General features: G+C 40.8%; 1 protein-coding gene across 3 annotated transcripts in view; it reads right to left on the bottom strand.

Moving 5' to 3' along the window:
• Positions 1-15,530, bottom strand: part of PBX3 (PBX homeobox 3) — a 221,349-nt gene extending 205,819 nt beyond the window's left edge. The window contains exons 1-2 of one of the 3 annotated variants that reach the window (XM_023242717.2): positions 15,253-15,530; positions 14,240-14,313 (exon numbers count right to left, since the gene is read on the bottom strand). In XM_023242717.2, coding sequence (XP_023098485.1) covers positions 14,240-14,313; positions 15,253-15,452 — 274 coding nt within the window. In that variant the 5' untranslated portion in view covers positions 15,453-15,530. Of the gene's footprint in view, positions 1-14,239; positions 14,314-14,590; positions 14,635-15,252 lie in introns of those variants that run through there. The other 2 variants (XM_023242719.2, XM_023242718.2) reach the window with 2 other exon arrangements.
• Between the last annotated feature and the right edge of the window lie 3,544 nt (positions 15,531-19,074).

Here is a 19,074-nt window from a genome sequence, read left to right as displayed (position 1 = left end):
CAGAATAATGCAAGGTTTGTTATGAATTAAATATTAGAAACCTTAACACAGCGGCCAATAAGAATTATTTGCCTTATTAAAGCAGCAGAAGACGCTGATTAAATTTTCATTGCATTGCAGTCTTTTTCCCATTTCTGCTTTCAATTCATCATTCTAATGTATGAAAGGCTCGCCGAATAATGGCAGGGGGACTTAATTTCTGGAATGCAAATATAGCAAAGAAAATACCATAAATACCCTCCCAGAAAACATTAAACAGTCAGTTCTAATTAAGTGAATACTAACTAAGTAAATATTCTCTTAAAGGGAAAAAAATAACTCAAATGTCAAGAATTCGAGAAGCAAAGCACAATTACCTATATTACAAATACATACAGATACACGTTGTGGGTGGACTGTATTTTGGGGGGAATTACTCTTCTTGCAATCAGTTAACTCTTTTGCAGGTCTTAAAGCACTCTAGAAGAAAGGGGATACAGCCATGGTTGTTTTCAGCTTTGCATAGTTTCTGAAATTTTAATCATTTTTACAAGAAAAATATAGCAAGAAAGGTAATAAAACAATGTACATAGAGTAGCACTCAGCCAGAATGGCAACGAACATTTCTGAATTCCTACATTATGTTTTTAATTTACATTTACTGTTGCAAATATATTTAGGGAATAAACTGCCCCTGTAAAAATATTGTAATCGTATGTCCTATACTGAAGGTTGTTCACGTTTCTGCCTTAATGTGAGGAAGAAAATGAACTTCAAGTATCCATTTCCCCTAGAGAAAATCTCTTCCTTGAAACTCTGCAACTAATGAAATGGGGATCTATAAATAGCAGCATCATTACCATGAGAGCCTCTGCTTGGTACCAGTCTCTGCAGCTGACCCTCTTTATACTAATAACTACCAGACTTCAGTCTCATTCCTCTATAGGGTGATCAATATTAGGACAGTTAAAAATGTGATGGAAATTTAACCTACAGAAATGGTATTTACTTATCAAGTTTCCTAAAAACATGCAGTGTCGCCTATACTTACTATCTTTTCACTTACACGTTACTTAAAATGTGGTTTTGCTTATTGTCTTGGCTTTTGTATTTTTTTTTTTAACTGAGATGAGTGGGGCTATGTAGCTTTTCTCTAATGTTATAGAGACGTGCATCATGACAAGACAAAAGCCATAATACACCTGAAATGCTCCCTGCTGAATCTCTCTCGATGAACCTCATTAAAATGGTTACTCTATTCCAAATATTATCCACTGAAGCATTACTGTAGTAAACTCTTGCTTGAATTGTTGAATACAGTGATGGATAAAAATCAGTGAGCATTTAATCAGTAAATGTAATGATTTGGAACGATGTTTTACTCTTACTCAAAATACAATATTTTCAAATTCAATAGATCACTCTAAAAAGTTAACCAATATTTAATATCTCCATCGGCTGTAAATTAGACCATAATAAAGAATGTAGCTAAAGGATCTAGGAAAAAAAAAAAAACTATTTATTAGATCTCTATAGAACACACTATTGCTATGTATAATTTATTGGCACTGAGATATTTATGTTGCACTTCATTAATGGTAAAATTCAGTTACATTTGCATCTCCTACATATAAAGAGCTCAATTGTTCACTAATTTCATATCTCTTAAAAATAAATATGATAAAACGTTCCAGTGGGTGGATGAGTTTAAAGCCTTTTATTCTCAGTGACAAAATTATTGATGACAACATATCATAAATGGCACTTCCTCCATATACACATGTCACAAGAAAATGTAAAATATTGGTACAGCCGCACATGTAGAACATTTACTTTTTAAATGAAAATATAACATTTCAACATTAAACACAATGTGGCTTAATCAACGGAATATATGTGAATTCAAAGGTGACATCAAATTTCACACATGTTTAACTTCCTATTCGGTGTACTTGTAGGTACTATATGCACAGAAAAATGTAATTAGCCTAATTTAAACACAAAAGGCATGGCTCAGTTTGGCACCATCAGATACTCGCTCTGTTCGCTAATGTTTATGTTTACCAGATTACCGTTACCATCTAATTCATACAACGAAACAGCCCCCAGAAATGTAAATATAATTGACTTTGAAAAAAAATGTTTTTAAAAATATACGACAGTTAGAAAAATTCCTATTAGAGGTATATACTATCACAGTAATATTTTACTGATTATTTTATAAATTCCACAAAGTGAACTCGTGCACTGGACACAACCCTTATGCTGAATTACGTTCCTCTCCTACACTTGCAGAACTAGGACTAAAATAGAGAATAACAGTATTTTCCCGCAATGAACATGGGAAGCACAAAAGAAAACGATGTTTAAGAGCTAAATCATTCAAAAGCAAACAATCACATTTAAAGCCTGAGAACGGAGATTTATAATTTAATAAAAAATTTGTATCTGCTCTTTCTTTTTTAAGGGAAACATACAGAGATGGACTTTAAAATAGAAAGTAAACTTCCAGGGTCCTGAAATTCAAGCACAAGATAATTTCTTTTGTGTTGCTGTTTCATTTCAATGATCCCAACGCAGAACAAACTGTATGAAATGAACAGTGCGGATAGGTTGGAATGGGAGAGTTGTAGAGTTAAATAAAGCAGATTTGTAAATGGCAGGATACTCGCAGCAACTACGTGGTTCTTGCTCTGAGGCAACTGATGGAGCAGAGCTGCTCAGCGGCACTTGACAACAGCAGTGCTCCCACAATTGTAACCCTCAAATCCAATCAATCGTTGCTCTTTGCATTTCAAGCAGCTCCTGGCTGCCACTGCCTGAAGATAACTATTTTACCACCTCTGTCATGCCTAATTAACAAGTCAGATGTACAATTTAGAAATTTTGCAATTAACCTGCTAAAATATTGCTGGAGGATGCTAATTGTTATGCCAGTTGCCATAAAAGCTCATTTGCATAACTTATGTGTGAAAAACAATTATGAGCCACGTTCACAGACGCGGTCCACAAACTGCTCCTAGCTACGGATGAGAGGGCCACAAAAACACTTAATTCATTGCCCACAAAATTATGTTCCCCCTTTTCTTAAACAGCATCTGTTTTGTGAAGCTATATTCATAGAAAATCCCCAAATCAACAATTAGAAGCATATGTAAATGTGCGATTACAGTTCTTTTTCTTTCATTGACAACTTCTCCTTTTTTGCTTGCATGAGGAGTAGGGGATGATATGATAAATGCCTCACTGTTCCAATTCCCTTGCACAACAAATAGGAAGTACATTTGGCAGTGCCAGTGAAACTGCCAGCCCACCAGCCAGGAGGAAGCCATTCTCCTCTGCTCTATCTAGTCACCGCAGCACCATCACTAGAGGCCACTTTAACAACAGAGAAGCTAAAGTCAATTGTTTCTTCAGTGAATAGGCTTCTGTTCTCCAGCATATATTTACTGAGGCATTTAGGGCAGATTTTTGCCATTAAACTGAAGTCTGTAAAACATGGTTGTCTACAAATATTTACACTAGTGCTGACCACAGCTCCACTGCCACTCAGTGTCACTTTGGACCTGACCACATTTCTTTAAGCTCAGGTTTTGCCATCTTCTTTGAATTAGCAATTTCCACGACTTTCCTGGCCCAAGCTGAAAGATTCTGCCACCACCTCTGGCGCAAAGAGAGCCTGGGTTGCCACTCCACTATGGATGGGGCAAAGGGCAAATTACTTCACTTCTGAGGTGTTGGTTTCCTCGTCTACACACTGACAAAGTACCCACCTTGGAGGGTTGCTGCAAGTTTAAGAGATACCATACGTCATCTGCATTATGTGAATTTTTTCCAAGAAGTATGTATTATATTTTAAATTTCCAAGTGCAAGCATTTTTTTTTTTTTAATGCACTTAAAACACCTAGCACAATACCCGACACACAGATGGTCCTCAAGAAATGGTAGTAGTTTTTGTTATCGTCATTAAATGAATGGAATCTTCTGGAGGGGAGAGGTTTCCTTGCCTTTTCCACTCAGCTAGGTTCAGCAAATTAAAACTGCTTAAGGATGAACAGACTTGGCAATTCTACCTCTTGGCCATCAATTCTAACACTTACAATTGAAAAGAAAAACTTTATAGGAGCAACTTATCTTTTTTCTCACATTACAGTGGTTGACAGCTTACTTTTTCAAATCAGAACGATGTTTGTATTTCCAAAATAATTTTATCACTGAGTAACAATCAACTAACTATAAACTTTAAACTCCTAATATTCAAGTTAAAACAAAGTACACACAGAGTGTAGTTTCGTTCTAGAAAACCCTCTTACATTTAAGCCAGTATTTTGTAAAGTATTAGAAATTTAAGAGTGACATAATAATCAAGTAGCTAAAAAGCCATAAGGATAATCAGTCAAAAAGAGAATTGGTTTAATGTTAGAAACTACAACATCATTAGCCTGATTAAACCAAATGGAAGAAATGTTTCCTTCTTTGAACATAAAATGTCATACATTTAGGTAAATCAGAATCAGCTCATGTAACACATTAACAAAGTAGAATTTATGTTTATAGAGTCCATCATCTCATTTCCAGACATTCCATTCCTATACATGATCACCGTCAAAAGGTCAAGAACCAAGAAGTCAATAAGTTCCCAGGGATATCCTCAATATCACATCACTGCTCTAACAAGTGGTGAGCAAGAAGAAATTCAGTCAAGTCAAACACCCACACCCCATACACAGTTAAAAGAATTTCCTTCATTTTTTCCCTCTACTGATTCCAACAAAGAAATATGACGAGAAAAACTGGAGGGTTCTCACTTATTTGAATAACAAGTGAAAATCTAAAAATATCTTCACTGTATGTTATTACCAACTGTATCACTGGGTTTTATAGTGACAGCCCTGTGCTATAATTTCTGAGAAAACCTCTACATAAAGCTCCATAAACCCAACCATTCCTGTAATGTATCGCCTTATCTAGCACACAATCATTTCAAACACAACTTTTCATGTTAGTATAATTTGTTCAAAAATGGTAATAAATACATCCATGAAGCCAGAGAAATCATTGCACAATCTATTGTAACTTGTTCTTACCAGTACTGACAGTTAATCCTAAACCTAAGATTCAATGTAAAAGAAAAATAAAATAGTCCAATATTACTTGGTTTAATTAAAGATATTCATTATACACATACCTTTTAATGGACAGACGCTCCCAATCAACATTATAAATAATCTGGGCCAACTGCAGAGTAATGTCTGTGAACAATTATCACAAAACTAAAACATGGATAGCTGTCAGTTGGTGGCAGAGTTCTTGCTTTCATAATAAATATAAAATCAATTTCCTGTTCTAGTTCCTATTCCAAGTTGAAAATGATATATCTGACTATGAATTCCAACTACCTTCATCCTTAGTGTTGTTTTTTTTTTTTTGAAAGAAGTGGGGGGGGGAGGGAAGAAACTTATGACACCACCTAAGTCAATTCTTCTTCATTTGAGGACACTAATATAGTAAAGGTTTCTACAGAACATCACATACAAGCTTTCCATTTCCCTTATATACATATTTTTAAATGTAGTGATCCCCCCCCCCATCAAATGCCAGTCAAGTTATTTCAGGAGTCCCTCTCAATAATTTCTCTATAAATTCCTACATGCAAGGCTTTGTATGTGTGAAAGCCTGTAGAAACCTTTTATTTAAAAAAAATAATACTAATACGCAATTTCAAAAGCTTTTTGTTCCCATTTCAATCAAAAATAACTTCCTATGCTTTAAATGAAATTTTGCAAGTAATCATAGACTAATGAGGATTCATTGATTTAACTAGTTCAGGGAGTGTGAGAAGGGAATGAGAATTTAAAGGAAGCAAGTTATTTCATTTAGAAGAGCAGCTAACATGTAGGTACACTAAGTCCTCTTCACTGAGAAATGTAATCGGGACTTTTGTCTCAGGAGAGACTCTCATTGCCCTCTCTGTGTGCACATTCCTAACTCCCATTAACATTACCAGGCACCACACATGCACACCGAGGAGATGCCAGCCTTGGTAGTGAGTATGCACGGCAGCTGTGGTGACTAAATAATCCATATGGCTCTAAAGAGGAGTTATGGTTTACTGGGTCTAGAGTCATAGCCACAGTGGTGGAATTCAGACACCAGACCAAACCTCAATATAAATGTTTTATCCAAACTCTGTCCTATCTAGCCACACCCTGGTAGCAGGGCAGAGTTTTGCAATTCTACTTCTAGCAATGGTTTACAACAGGTAAAAAAGTTCCACGTTGGAGGAAATCTTAAATTTTTCATAGGCCCAGAGAAGTTCTGTCTTTCTTGCAATCCACCATTCCAATCACAGTATTCATTCATGTAATCTCCCAACAAAATACACAAGATCACATAGTGGCTTTACAGACAGAAATATCGGAGGCCTGCCTTAAATCACCAAAGTCAGCAAAATCAGAATCAAGGACAAAACTCAACCTCCAACATGAAAATCAAATAATGTGGTGATCTTACACAACAGATATATGCTGACATGTAAATGCTACAGGTGTGTGAAGTGCAGAGCATAACCACTTATGCTAACTGTTTCAGCTTTTAGGTACCGAAGCCATAGTCTTAACGCTCATTTAATATAGTTTCCCGAAGCCCAAGTCAACTATTTATTCTTTCTTTCCCTCATAAAGGAGAGATTCTTGTGAAGTTCAGTTTAGTGAAGACTGCTGCACTAGCGTGCACACACGTTTACACTCTGAAAAGAAGTGATAACAGTTACTAGCCACGTTGCTGAAATTAGGCTTTAGAAAAAAGACTAGATGACACAAAATTCTTAGTATACTTTCATATAGAGAGTACAATAAACACTTCTTTGTATCTCCAATTAGGTCAATTAATATTCAGAAAAATTCTGTAACACCACGTTTCAATAATCATAAGAGGGGAGAAAATACACTGATGTTCTAGAAGCTTCTCTAGACCTTTCAATCAATTTTATTTATATGCAAAACCAAGAGAAACTTAAAAAAAAAAAAAACCCAACCCCCCCCCCCAAAAAAAAAAAAAAAAAAAACAAAGCTCCTCCTGATGCTAAAGCTCTCAATTTACTGACAGGCAAATGGCTTCATGCTGCCACTTAATCTCATTTCTTGCATAATGCCCTCTAATTAGCATATCAAAGTGAATTAATACTTCTAGGGCATTAGCAATGGGGAAATCTGCTCCAGGCTCACAATAGCAGTTAAGAGAGAGCCAAGAAATCCTCAAAAACACCACAAACCACTTTGCATTGCAAAACTGTTCAATTTATTTATCCTCTCTCTCTAAACACTTTTACCGCACACTGTTTTACTACTGTTCACCAAACAAAATGATAATTGCCAAAGTTACCAGCATCTGTAATGCCTGTTTAGAATCTTAATTTAGATTATGTTGCAGATAATTTCTATATGCAACCATTTGTTCTATTATAAATGTTAATATAGAGACAGTGGAAATGTTGACATTCTCAATTAGTTAATTTGAATTTGAAATAAAATTTTATGGGATTTTAAAATTTATGAATTTTTTTAATGTAAAAAGCCACCTGCTGGACTCTGATGCCTAAGAAATGTGCTTTGAAAACTGATGTATCACATAAAACAAAACAAACACACAAAAAAAATCATTTTGCCATAACATATGTTGAGTCTCCCAAATAATGGTTTAAACATCATGAGGAATCATCAGCCTTAAAAGGCTTACAATGTATACCAAGTCCTCATTAATATGATCACACAAAAAGGGTTAGTGTTCAAAATAGCGTAACATTTTTAAAGCAAACTGAAGAAAAAAAGAAGTACAAAACTTTTAACAATTATTTTTATCCATACTTAATTTTAATTGTTTTCAATCCTAATCAGCTACTATCATATAGTCAGTCCAAAAAAAAAAAAAAATACTATGCCAATTCAACTTAAAACGTTCTATCACACCAATTTTTTGCTAGACATACACTCAAATTTTGTACCAAAGCAAACTACTGTTACTGTCAAAACTACAGACATATTATACTTATGGACTACGTCTACAAAAAAATAAAGAAGAGATTCTGGTTACTATTCTACCTACAACAGCAATAATTAGAATTAAGTCTGAAGATTACTGAAATTTGTTTTCTAACATGTTCTGTGTCTGATGGCATAAAAACGATAGTTTATTTTTTCAGTGACCTGTTCAAGCATTACTTATTCATTTATGTGCTAAGTATAACAACACTATCACCTAGCTGTGATAGCAATTTGTTTAATTAGCTTCTATAACTTTGTAAAAAAAATCTGAGAGCCAGGTCTGGAAAACTTCGGCCAACTTACACTACACAGCGATGTAAATTATTTACTCTCTTCATACTTAAAGACTCAAATGGCCTATGAAGTAGAGCAATGCTTGAAAAGGTCAACATGGAAAGGGTGGTGTGCGAGCTTTGTTAGTCAGTTACTACCTAAATCATGCTGATCACACTGATAAATGGCTAAAACACAAGCCTGCTGAGAAAACAAATAAAACATTATTCTCACAGTGTCAATATTGAAATAATAAATACCTAAAGATGTCCACATGTACATGAATAGAGGAAAAAGAGTCTAAAATCTTTATTTAACTTGATGTGTTTGTGCTGACATTTTAAGTATTTATTCTGAATAGATACCTCAATGGTATGAGTATAAAATAAAGTGGTGACTGATTTAGGGTGTGGTTCATGAAATGTGGTTTCAATTCTTTATAACCATACTTCATATAACAGAACTTCATCCTGTACAATGCCACCATAAAGTATCAAAATATAAATAATCTAAATGAAATGTTAAACTTAAATCTGTCTTGTAAATAGCCTTTTACAAAATTTATAAATTGAAATCTAAAAATACAAATGAAATTAATTAAAAGGGAAAGAATCACAGCATGAAAGATGTACACAGATACATTTTATGAGAGCCGATGAAACAATATGCTCTTTGGGGAAAATCAGGGCTTCCTTTGCCACCGTATTAATACACTTCTGATTAGGAATAAAATTATGTAAATTAATAAAGTAACACAGTAAAGTCCCAAGTAAAAGACCAAAACTACACAAATCTGTAATAAAATGAACTCTACTAAAACTAAGGCATAAAAGAATTACTTGTACAGATCAAGTTAGTATTGACAAGAAGGTTCAATATATTTTTATAGGGAAGAAGAAAAAAGAGTTGGAAGATATTCCCATATTTTTAAGATAATACAATACTTGATCATGAAGTTCTAAACCAGTATGGTAGTTGGATTTTTTTTCTAGGTTTTCTACGAATATATTGCATGTGTTATCTTAAAAGGAAGAGAGAGGAAAAGTAAGTTAGAAAAACAACAGTCTTTTACATCTTCCCTCAATACCTCCTTAAAAGCTATGGTGAGTTATACATACAAATCTATAAAAATAGATAAAATTCAATAAAAATATGCTTAAATTACTTTAAGGAAAGATTGGTGATAAAGTGATAATTAATGACATTTCTAAGATATACTGATTTTATATTTTTTTCCTGTTTAGTCATTTAATATTTCCAATGTAAACAAGACATAACGTGTCAAAAATTGATATGAAATTTAAAATGTTAACAGTCCATTAAAATTGGCTTCCAAATAATCCTAAAAGGGTGGGAGTTACAGAGAAAACAAGATTGGCCAAGTGTTGCTAACTGCTGAAAGTGGGCGATTAGTTCATGGGGGTTCGAGTTTCTCTTCTCTCTACATGTTTTTTATGTTTCCACTTGTCCATAATAAAAAGTTTTTTACAACTGGAAAATAAGTTCATTAAAATACAAGAATGAATCATGTATGGAACAGTGCATTTGCTTTTAAAAGTCTGGAACAGATAATGATAATTATATTGGAAATACTGCAAAAGTAACTTAAAAGAACATATGCAATATATACAATAACATTTATTCTCATATGTAACAGTTTTCACCTTTCCTATTAAATTTTCACTTCATGGAATATTTGGTTTTTATACATTGGGAATTAAAGAATTACAGGGCACTGTGCAATGAAAAATGAACACATTTTATACTGAATCATTAAAAAAAAAAAGAAAACAGAAAAAAGATTCCAATAAGTCTCGAAGCCTGTAGGGTCAGAATTAAATGGAGAGGTATTCACTGAGTTCCCTGCTCTGTCCTTGAAACCTAGCCACACTGATAACACTAAAGATAAAAGGTTTAATCACATATATATCATATCCTAAAGGCATATAAAAACTCACATAACAAGCTACATTCTTAAATCCAGTTTTGATATCTAAAATTCTTATGACTCCTTCTGGGGGAGGAGGGTCCTTCAAAAGTAAAGCATTTTTAATAGTCATTTTCTTCTTCTCCTTAAACATAAAAAATACTTCAACCAGCCCAACCAGCCAAGCAGGCCTTTCTCTTCCCCTGCGGACACCTCCTGCAGTAGAGAAGTTCATTAAGTTTTATGATCTTCCCAAGTCAGTCCTGCTTATAAGCCTCACAAAGGCCACAAATCTGGCAAACCATCATGTATGCCATTAGACATTACTAGTAAATGAACGCTATTTAGGGTTTGTGGTGGCAATCAATCAGAGTTTGGTTGGCAGCTATCAACATAGAATATTTTAACCTACCATTTAGAAAGGAAAAGGTTGTGTTGGTTTTTTTTTTTTAGTACAATTTTTTTTTTCACAGTATGCTTCAGTTATATACTAAAATGTTGGATTTTCATTAAAATTTCTTAAAAATACATTTCTTTCTCAAAAAGAACCATTTTGTTCATTTGAACTCTCATAATTAAAGGTTTGGGAAAGAAGGCAGATTTGTGAGGATGGAATATTTTCACAAAGAAAAGTACTTCAATAATCAAGATTAAGGTGGCCAAAAAGATGTGAGGGAATGCACCAAAAAAGAAGTATGTAGATGAGGAGACCTCAGAGCATCAGGAATATTTAAGAAGAGATAGATGGTAAAATATGGCTAAAAAGTAATTAAGAGGAAAATCTCAACATATATCTATAACTATCTCGCTAGTTGCTTAGTTTAAAATAGACAAATATGTTGATTTTAAGGTCTATGACTTTTCAGTTGCTTTCAAAATGCATAAATATCACAATTCAACTAGTGATGACGTTTCTACCCCAAAATAATTGTATGATGAATTTTACAAAAGAATACATTTTCAAGAAAAAGCAAGCATCTCATAGTAAAAGTATACTTTCCCTACCTCTGAACAAGAAAATAATATAATTGTGGTAGATTACCCATTTATCTGTCAGAAAGGAAAAATACCTTTTCATATGTGGTAGGAGAGAAAAAAGATGTTTCCAACTAAATCCCTCATGTGCATCAGAACTGGCTGTGTTCACTGCCTGATCAGAAACCTCAAAACCTACTGGCAGATCTATAAATACATGGAATTTTTTTAAAGAAATGATTTTGTCTTATTTTAGGAGAAGCACAACTGAAATGACATTATCCACCGAAGTGACAGTTCCCCCCCACCTCCCCACCAGACAACCACCCCCTACCCCTCCATTATGCAGAATAGAGTCATCACATAATGTTCCGGTTTCTGTTACAAATGACTAGGTAAACTTTCTCCAGATTACACAGAATTAATCTCTGGATACTATATCATTAGATTAAATAAAATAATCTACAGAAAAAACATTATGCAATACACATATATTCTATAATGCTTATTTTATAAGTTCATGATGTTTCCAAAGCCTATCTGTGGGAACAGATGTGGGGAGGAAGGGGGGAGGCCTGAAATTTGCTGCCCTGCTTTCTTTGCTTTGGTAACACTAATGTCTACACAGATGTTTTATTTCAAATCAAGGATACTGGGTCCAGCGTCCCTGTCTCCTTCTAAGACTACTTTTGGAGGGTGAGGTGGAGCTATGGGTAGTAAGGGAGAAAGGAGAGGAGAGAAAGAGCTTCACCCCCATCAATCATTCGGTACTTAAATCCCAGCCCTCTCGAGCTTAGAGAGGCAGGCAGGAAGATGCCTCTGCCCAGACAGCCGCCTTTACTCTTTGTTGGCTGTTGGCTTTTTACAAAAGAGATAACGTGCAAACTTGAATATGCCGGCCAAAGCATAAAAAGAGGATCTAATTTACAAGTTATCACTGAAAGCCTCAGAAACAATTTTCAAAAGACAAAAATTTCCTTTGTCAGCTACCTCTTGCTTCTTAAATAGCAAGAGCCCTACCAAAGCTCTCTCTGCCAGTAATCCCAGACTCTGAAAAGACTTGTTTCTTTTTCGTAACTCACCTTTGACATGAGGCTGACTATACTTTCCTTTCAGAATGGTGTAACTAAGTCTTGTGCAAATAAGCAACTAGAGGACTTATGCCTCCTAATTGAATTCTGCCTGCTGCTAAATGTCTAAACAAGAAAAGCAGTTTGCTGGGTTTGGTTCTCAAGCTGGCTAGGCCAAAACTTTAAAAAGGCCAAAAAAAAAAAAAAATGATAAATACATACATACATACATACATACATACATACACACAAATAACGAGAAGGGGGTGATAGGGGAAGAATATCAATCCCCTCTCCCTAGTAATATAATGCCCTGTGAGTTGAATCAATCTTAATATTCACAACATAGTCAATACCCCAGTGCTTAGCTGTCAGCAGAAACTGAAGTGGAGCCCTGATAGCAAGAAAATCCTTGGACATTAAGCAACATAATTTACTGAGAATTGTACACTTTCAGGCTTCTAAACTAAAAATCTTCAAGATTTAATGTTTGGTGTCTTATTTTATAGTCAGATAAAAATTACCTACCATTTTAAATCACATTGCTTGCTAAAAGATGGCTAAAAATCAACACATAGTAAAAGTTAGGAATTTAAAATGCCTGTGGTTTTCAAAATGTAAAATATACCTTAAAAGGGATCACTCAACATTTACAAACCATGAATATTATGTGAATGAAAAGCAGGAAAACTATCTTTAAGGATCTCAATATTTTCTGTTACTTATGGTCTTAGCATATATTTTAAAAGGTGGCAAAAACCCATCATCTTCTCTTGATTACTTTTAGAATCAGAATAGCATTGCAGAGTGAAAAATCTGTTTAAAAGGAGGGCAACTCTCCTACCAACAAACAAGTATATTTTGTGTGCTATTATTTGTACACTCGATTTAAACACAATGACATTTAATCTTTTAAACAGCATCATTTGGATATTGCTATATCCTGAACTTTTAACTTTCTCTTCTTTGCCTGAAGTTAAAAAACAGCAACTTTATAATACCATATAGCCAACACAAACACACACACACACACACACACACACACCAACAGTAAAGCTTGTTTAATGCACTTATTTGCCATATACAGGGCAGATAATGCCAAATGGGAACTAAAACATCTAGATTAAATTTCCAATTCCATTTGAGTCACTACTACCACCTCAAGACTAAAATACCCTTAATTTTAAAAAGTCTAACAAGAAAATTAAATTGAAGTGAATTGCCAGAAATTTGTTTAACGTGTTCTTGTAGTTTTTATTTCAGCACTTCTGCAAAACCTGTCTTCTCCTGCATTCCCTGCCTTGGACACTTCAAAAATTGTTTAATCTGCAACTGTGAACCTTTTTCTACTTTACAAAATATATTAAACATATTTACAGTGTAATGACTTCAAGCATAAAATTTAATGAAAGTACTAATAGATGTAATACATTGAACATGCCTAAACACATCATTACCCTTTCTGGGTCCTTAAAAGTAGCCTTCCCAACTAAAACACTAATTCAAACATCCTACTGAAGTCCGTTCAATTGAGTCTATTCTTCTATTTGTGGAGCTGAAGCTTAGGGCTGTCTAAGTAAAACAAAGTTCGGGCGATGCTTCTCCCGGGGACTCGGTCCCTGGCATCCAGTCTCCCGTTGCTCCTTTTAAAAACTGACACACAAACGAGGCGAAAGGAGCGGGAGAGGGCGGCTGGTGCTCTGGGCCCCCTCCCAGCCCGCAGCCAGGGGCGGCCGCCTGGGGACAGCGACCCAGCCCCGTCCGCATCTACACTTCATTTTATACCAGGAGCGGAATTGAGAAATCGACTCCAGATTTATTGCAGTTTTTTCTCAAGACCAGGAGGTGGGAAGCAGAGAATGATCAAAGATGGCGGTGCCCAAAAGCAGCAGCTCTCAACTGGAGAGTGGAAGGAGTAGCTCTGACCCCACCTCGGGGGTCTCCAGGCCCACTGTGGGGCGCAGCCTCTTACCTGTTTTCTCTTTGATCTCACACAGGACGCTGAAGAGCGCGGGTTTCATTCTGTGACAGTTCAGGGCATGTTTCCTAAAAAACAAATAGCAAAACACAAAGGTATTAGCATCACCTATGGAATAATATGGCGCCTTCCTTTAAGTTAGACCCAAGATTTAATTCCGGCCCTCTATTTTGGAAGGCTCCTTGGAACCACGGCAAGTCAACAGAAACTCAAGTTGACTAGTTAGCGACAGCCCGCAAGCTCCGGCGGCTAAAGCTCCAGCCCGAACGAGGCGCGACCCATCTGCCCGGCAGGCAGCAGCCTCGGCGACCGCAGGGCGCGAACCCGCGCAGGGAGCCTGGATACCCCGGCAGACGGCGGCGACCCGGGGGAGGGGACGGCGCGGCGGGGCTCCCGCGTCAGCCCTCCACAGGGGGAGCGGGCGCGGCGCGGGCGCCCGGCCGACTGCGGCCAGCGGGCGGTGACAGCTCGGCAAAGTTTGCGAGGCGGCCCTCCCTTCCCCGAGAACTTGGCCGCCCGCACCCGGACCCGCCAGGGAACCGCCCATCGCCCCGCGCCCGCCCGGCTGGGGCGGCCGCCCGCACAGCGAGGGCGTCCCGCGGCCAGTGGAGCCCTGCACCGCGACTCCCGGCCGGAGGAGAAAGTTGCACTTCCCGCAAGTGCGGCCCCGGGCCCTCTTGGGGCGGCGTGCACGGGGTCCAGGCGGGAGGTTTGAATCCGTGGGAGGGGGCCGGGCTGCCAGAGGGCCAGGCGAGGGAGGGCGAGAAAACCACAAAATCCGCGTGGCACCAAGTCCGTCCCAAGCCCCGAGAGCAACTTTGCCGACTCCCGCCCGCGTCGAGGGGTGAGGGCAAGTCCCCCCGAGGCCCGGGCGGGCGGGCGATTTGCGGAGAAAGTTCCCTGCCCGGGGCTGAGGCCCCTGCCCCGGGCGCCACCCCGGGCCGCGACTCGGCCGCGGGCCCGGCTCCCGCACACACACAAAAGATGCTTAATGAGACGACACCAACTTTGCTTGCGCCTCGTCCAAGCTCTGGTCGGTGATGGTCATGATCTGGTGGAGGATGTCGCCGATGTCCTGCTTCCTGCCGTCGCCGTCCGCCCCTTCGTGGCCGTGCGGGGGAGGCGGCAGGGCCATGCCCCCCTGCACCGAGTGGCCGGCCAGGTTCACCCCGGCCAGAGTCTGCAGCATCCTGGATTGATCGTCCATCCCGCCGCGCGCGGGCGGGAGCGGGCGGCGGCGGCGGCTGAGGCGAAGGCTGAGGCGGCGGCGGCGGCGGCGGCGGCGGCGGCGGCGACGAGGGAGGAGAAGAAAAGAGGGGGAGGGGGAGGGGGAGGCGGCCGCGCGCTCCCCGCCCGCGCGGGGAGGGGGCGGCCCGGCCGGCGGGGCCCGCGGCTGAGGCGGTGCGGACGGGCGCCCGGCTCCGGCTTCCGCCCCCGCCGAAGCTCAGGAGAAGCGCCGGGCGGAAGCGCCGGGCTCCGCGGCGGTGGCGGAGGCGGAGGCAGCGGCGCCCGCTGCCCTCACGCGGCCGCCGCGCCGCCTCCTCGCCGCCGCGCGCCCCGCCGGGCGGCCCCGCGCAACTTGCTCCTCAGCGCCGGCCGAGTTGCCGGGACGCCCGCCGCCCCCCGCGCCAGCCTGCGCACTCCCCTCCCTCGGCCGCCGCCGCCGCCGCCGCCTCGGCCGGGCGGGATCCGAGCCCCGGCGGCCCCGGGGGAGGGAGCGGCGGCGGCAGGCGGCGGCGGAGGAGGAGGCCGGCGGGCGGGCCGAGAGGAGCGAAGGGGGCGGAGGAGGAAAGTTTGGGAGCAGGCGGGCCGGCGCAGCGGGGCGCGGAGCCCGATGGAGGGCCCCGGCGGGCCGCGCGCCGGGCGGACAGCAGATTGATGGGGCGGGAGAAGTCGCCGCCGCCACTGCCGGAGCCGCGCACCCTGCCAGCAGCCGCCGCGGACCGGGCTCGAAGGCCGTTCGGCTGAGGGATTGACAGGCTGCCAGTGCCACTCACTCACTGCGGCCCCGGCGCCCGGGGGGAGGGGCGGGGGCGAGAGGGAGGGCGGGGAGCGCTCCGCACGCTCCGCCCCCGAGGGCGGCGCGCGCGCTCATTGGGCTCTGCGCCTCCCGCCGCCGCCGCTGGTGCCGCCCCCGAATTACGGCCCGCCCCTCTGGCCTCTGATCCCCAGCGCCCGAGAGCGCGGCACTGTGTCCTCACGCCTGGATGCGTCCTCCGCCCGCGGGTCTGGGCCCCCCCTCCACCCGGCCTGCAAACGCTGTACCCACACCCCAGCTCCTGATCCCTAGTGTTAGCAGTCATGAGTGCGAAGAGTTGTGCACGGGACACGGGGCAACTCGTTCCAAAGCCACCCATGTGCTTCCCGGCAGCTCCGCGAGCTTCACGCCTTGGACAGCGCCTGGTACACTTTCCCGCTCTTCCCGTCGGGAGGTGGTACCCTCAGGGTTCCGGCCGCCAGTCCCAGGCCAATCGCATTACGCTAGGAACCGAACGGGGCGGGACAGAGGCAAGAAAGAGCTGTCGCAATTGGAGCGTTCGAAATGTCCTGGGCAGAGGCGGGGAAGCTGCGGATGGTGGCCCCGCCCCGCCCCCCGCGATCACCATAGTAACAGAGAGGGCGCTGCTCCGAGTTGGGCCCGCGCTCCGGCCTTGGGCTGTTCCTCAAGAGGTGACCAGGTAAGGTGGTGGCCTGTTGTCCCGCATGCTTGATGTCTGCTTTGAGCGGATCCGAATGCCATACACTCTCTTGAAAGGGGAGCAAATGAAAATATGTCAGAGGGAACTGTCTCGGGGAGGAGGGAAAGGGCCTGACATCCAGGACCAATTCAAGCCTTACAACACTTCACATACTCTGCAATTCTTGGTAATCCAGGGATTACTCCTTTGGCAGAGTTTGCTTTCAGCTGCCTCCAGATGGACCAAAGCTGCAAAAACGAGCTCTTTATTACAAAGATATGTTTACTTAAGGATAGACTAGATTTCACTCATCAACTTACCCCATCACCCTGAGTCATTTAATGGTGGGGTTCCCAGCCACAGATTTGCATATCCATAACGCCTTTTCTTCCATTGTTCTCTGTCTACAAATAGCTAAAACCGCACATTATTTAGGGATCTAGATTTCAGCCGCTTGTGTGGACGCTTGAGCTTTCTTGTAACCTGATTTCCCAAAAGGCTTCAACATGTTTTCTCCATTTGAGTTTCGCGGAGCTCATCGTAAATGGGTTCTTTGGTTAGGTGTTTCTGCAAAGTCTTGTTCATTCCCCAAACTCAGTAAGCTGTCTTATCTGAAACCAAAAATAGGGGTATGAGATATGAAAAATGGCTCTTACTCTGCAGGGTTTAATGTAGGACAAGCAGTTCTTTACATGCCAGATGGATTCTTGGAATGAAGCAGGCTACTCGGTTCCAGGTTCTTTCCTTCATATGTTGTGTGTACTTTTAAATACTCCCCACTGCAAAGCTAATAGCTAACCTTATAGTTAGGCAAGCTAAAATCTTTACAAACTGCACAGCTGCTGGAGAGGGAGTTCCAAATAATCCACTCTGCTTACTTACTTCCAAAGAAGCCCCCTCATGTTCATTAATATTCTCTGCTCTTCTATAGCCCATTCATATGTCAAGTTTCTGATTCTTCTTTCAAGCCCCCATTATGGGTTACTCATAGACATCATTGATTGGGCTTTCTCTTTATTCTTCACTTGTTTTTCAAAGCTGTCACCAAATCCTTATGCATTTTTTGCATAAAGGAACAAGAGCCAGCAGCCAATCTTTCGTTAATTTTCCAATGCTGAAGATGTAAAACCACAGAATTCTGTCTGAAAGATGCCTTAACTTCTAAATTCCTTCCAGTTCTAAAATTCATTGATCCTGTGACTCACTATCAGGCCACCTTCCTGCCCTTCTTCTAGGCTCATAATCTTGACTAATCAGTCATGAGGATGAAGCTAATTAGCAATGGGGATTTATGGTTATTTCTAGCCCACTCCAAACAGTGAGTTATGTAAGCAAAGCAACATATATAAAAATGTAAATAAAATTAAAGAAACACTTAAGCAAATAAAGGCAATTGGGAACTATGGGCTATGTAAACAAACTGGAACATAAAAACATAAATTAGAATTAAGAAAACAGTTAAGCAAATGCCAGCAATTAGGAATAAAACAACTTGTTAAATGTCTAGCCCCCGAAGCTATTTTATGGCACACACCTCTAAACCCATGGTCATTCAGTGATGTGGAAATTTGATATCATAATTCTGCATTAAGTGCTTGGATTAGATTGACCTTCTGCTTGGGAGACTTCTCTTTTTGTTACTGTCAATATGGGTTGCATTAAAAGCTACAGGGTCCTAGCAAGGATTCCCTCATAGGTTCATTGACAATCACCATTGATTTAAATTGTAAATTCTTTTAGATTAATTTCCAAGCCCCAATAAACGGTGTCAATTAATTGCACATGTTCCAAGATCTTTTGTGCCTTTGCCAGTTTCTCGTGTAGGATGTTGCCTTGTCTCCGCTCAGCAATCTGAGTCACGTGGTTTGGTGCCTTCACAGATAATAGAATAGAGAACCTCCCTAAGTACCTGAATCCATCTTTGCTCTTTCTAAGGCAGTGATTATTAAAAAGTCAAGGGAAATGTAATTTACTTTTGGTGAGTGTACATTCATGTAAAGTTAACAGTGACAAAATGGTGAAAACCAAGTAGGGGCTCTCACATATCCATCCTTCCCCATAGGTTTATATTAACATCACCATTGCCTCTGTCATCAATATAGTGATCATCACAGCAGATGCCATTATTGAGCACTCTCTCAGGGCGGGACA

This window comes from Felis catus, chromosome D4, assembly GCF_018350175.1.
Source record: "Felis catus isolate Fca126 chromosome D4, F.catus_Fca126_mat1.0, whole genome shotgun sequence".
NCBI classification, from domain to species: Eukaryota; Metazoa; Chordata; class Mammalia; order Carnivora; family Felidae; genus Felis; species Felis catus.
Note: the sequence above shows the minus strand (reverse complement) of the source record. Positions and strands in the feature narration are given on the sequence as shown.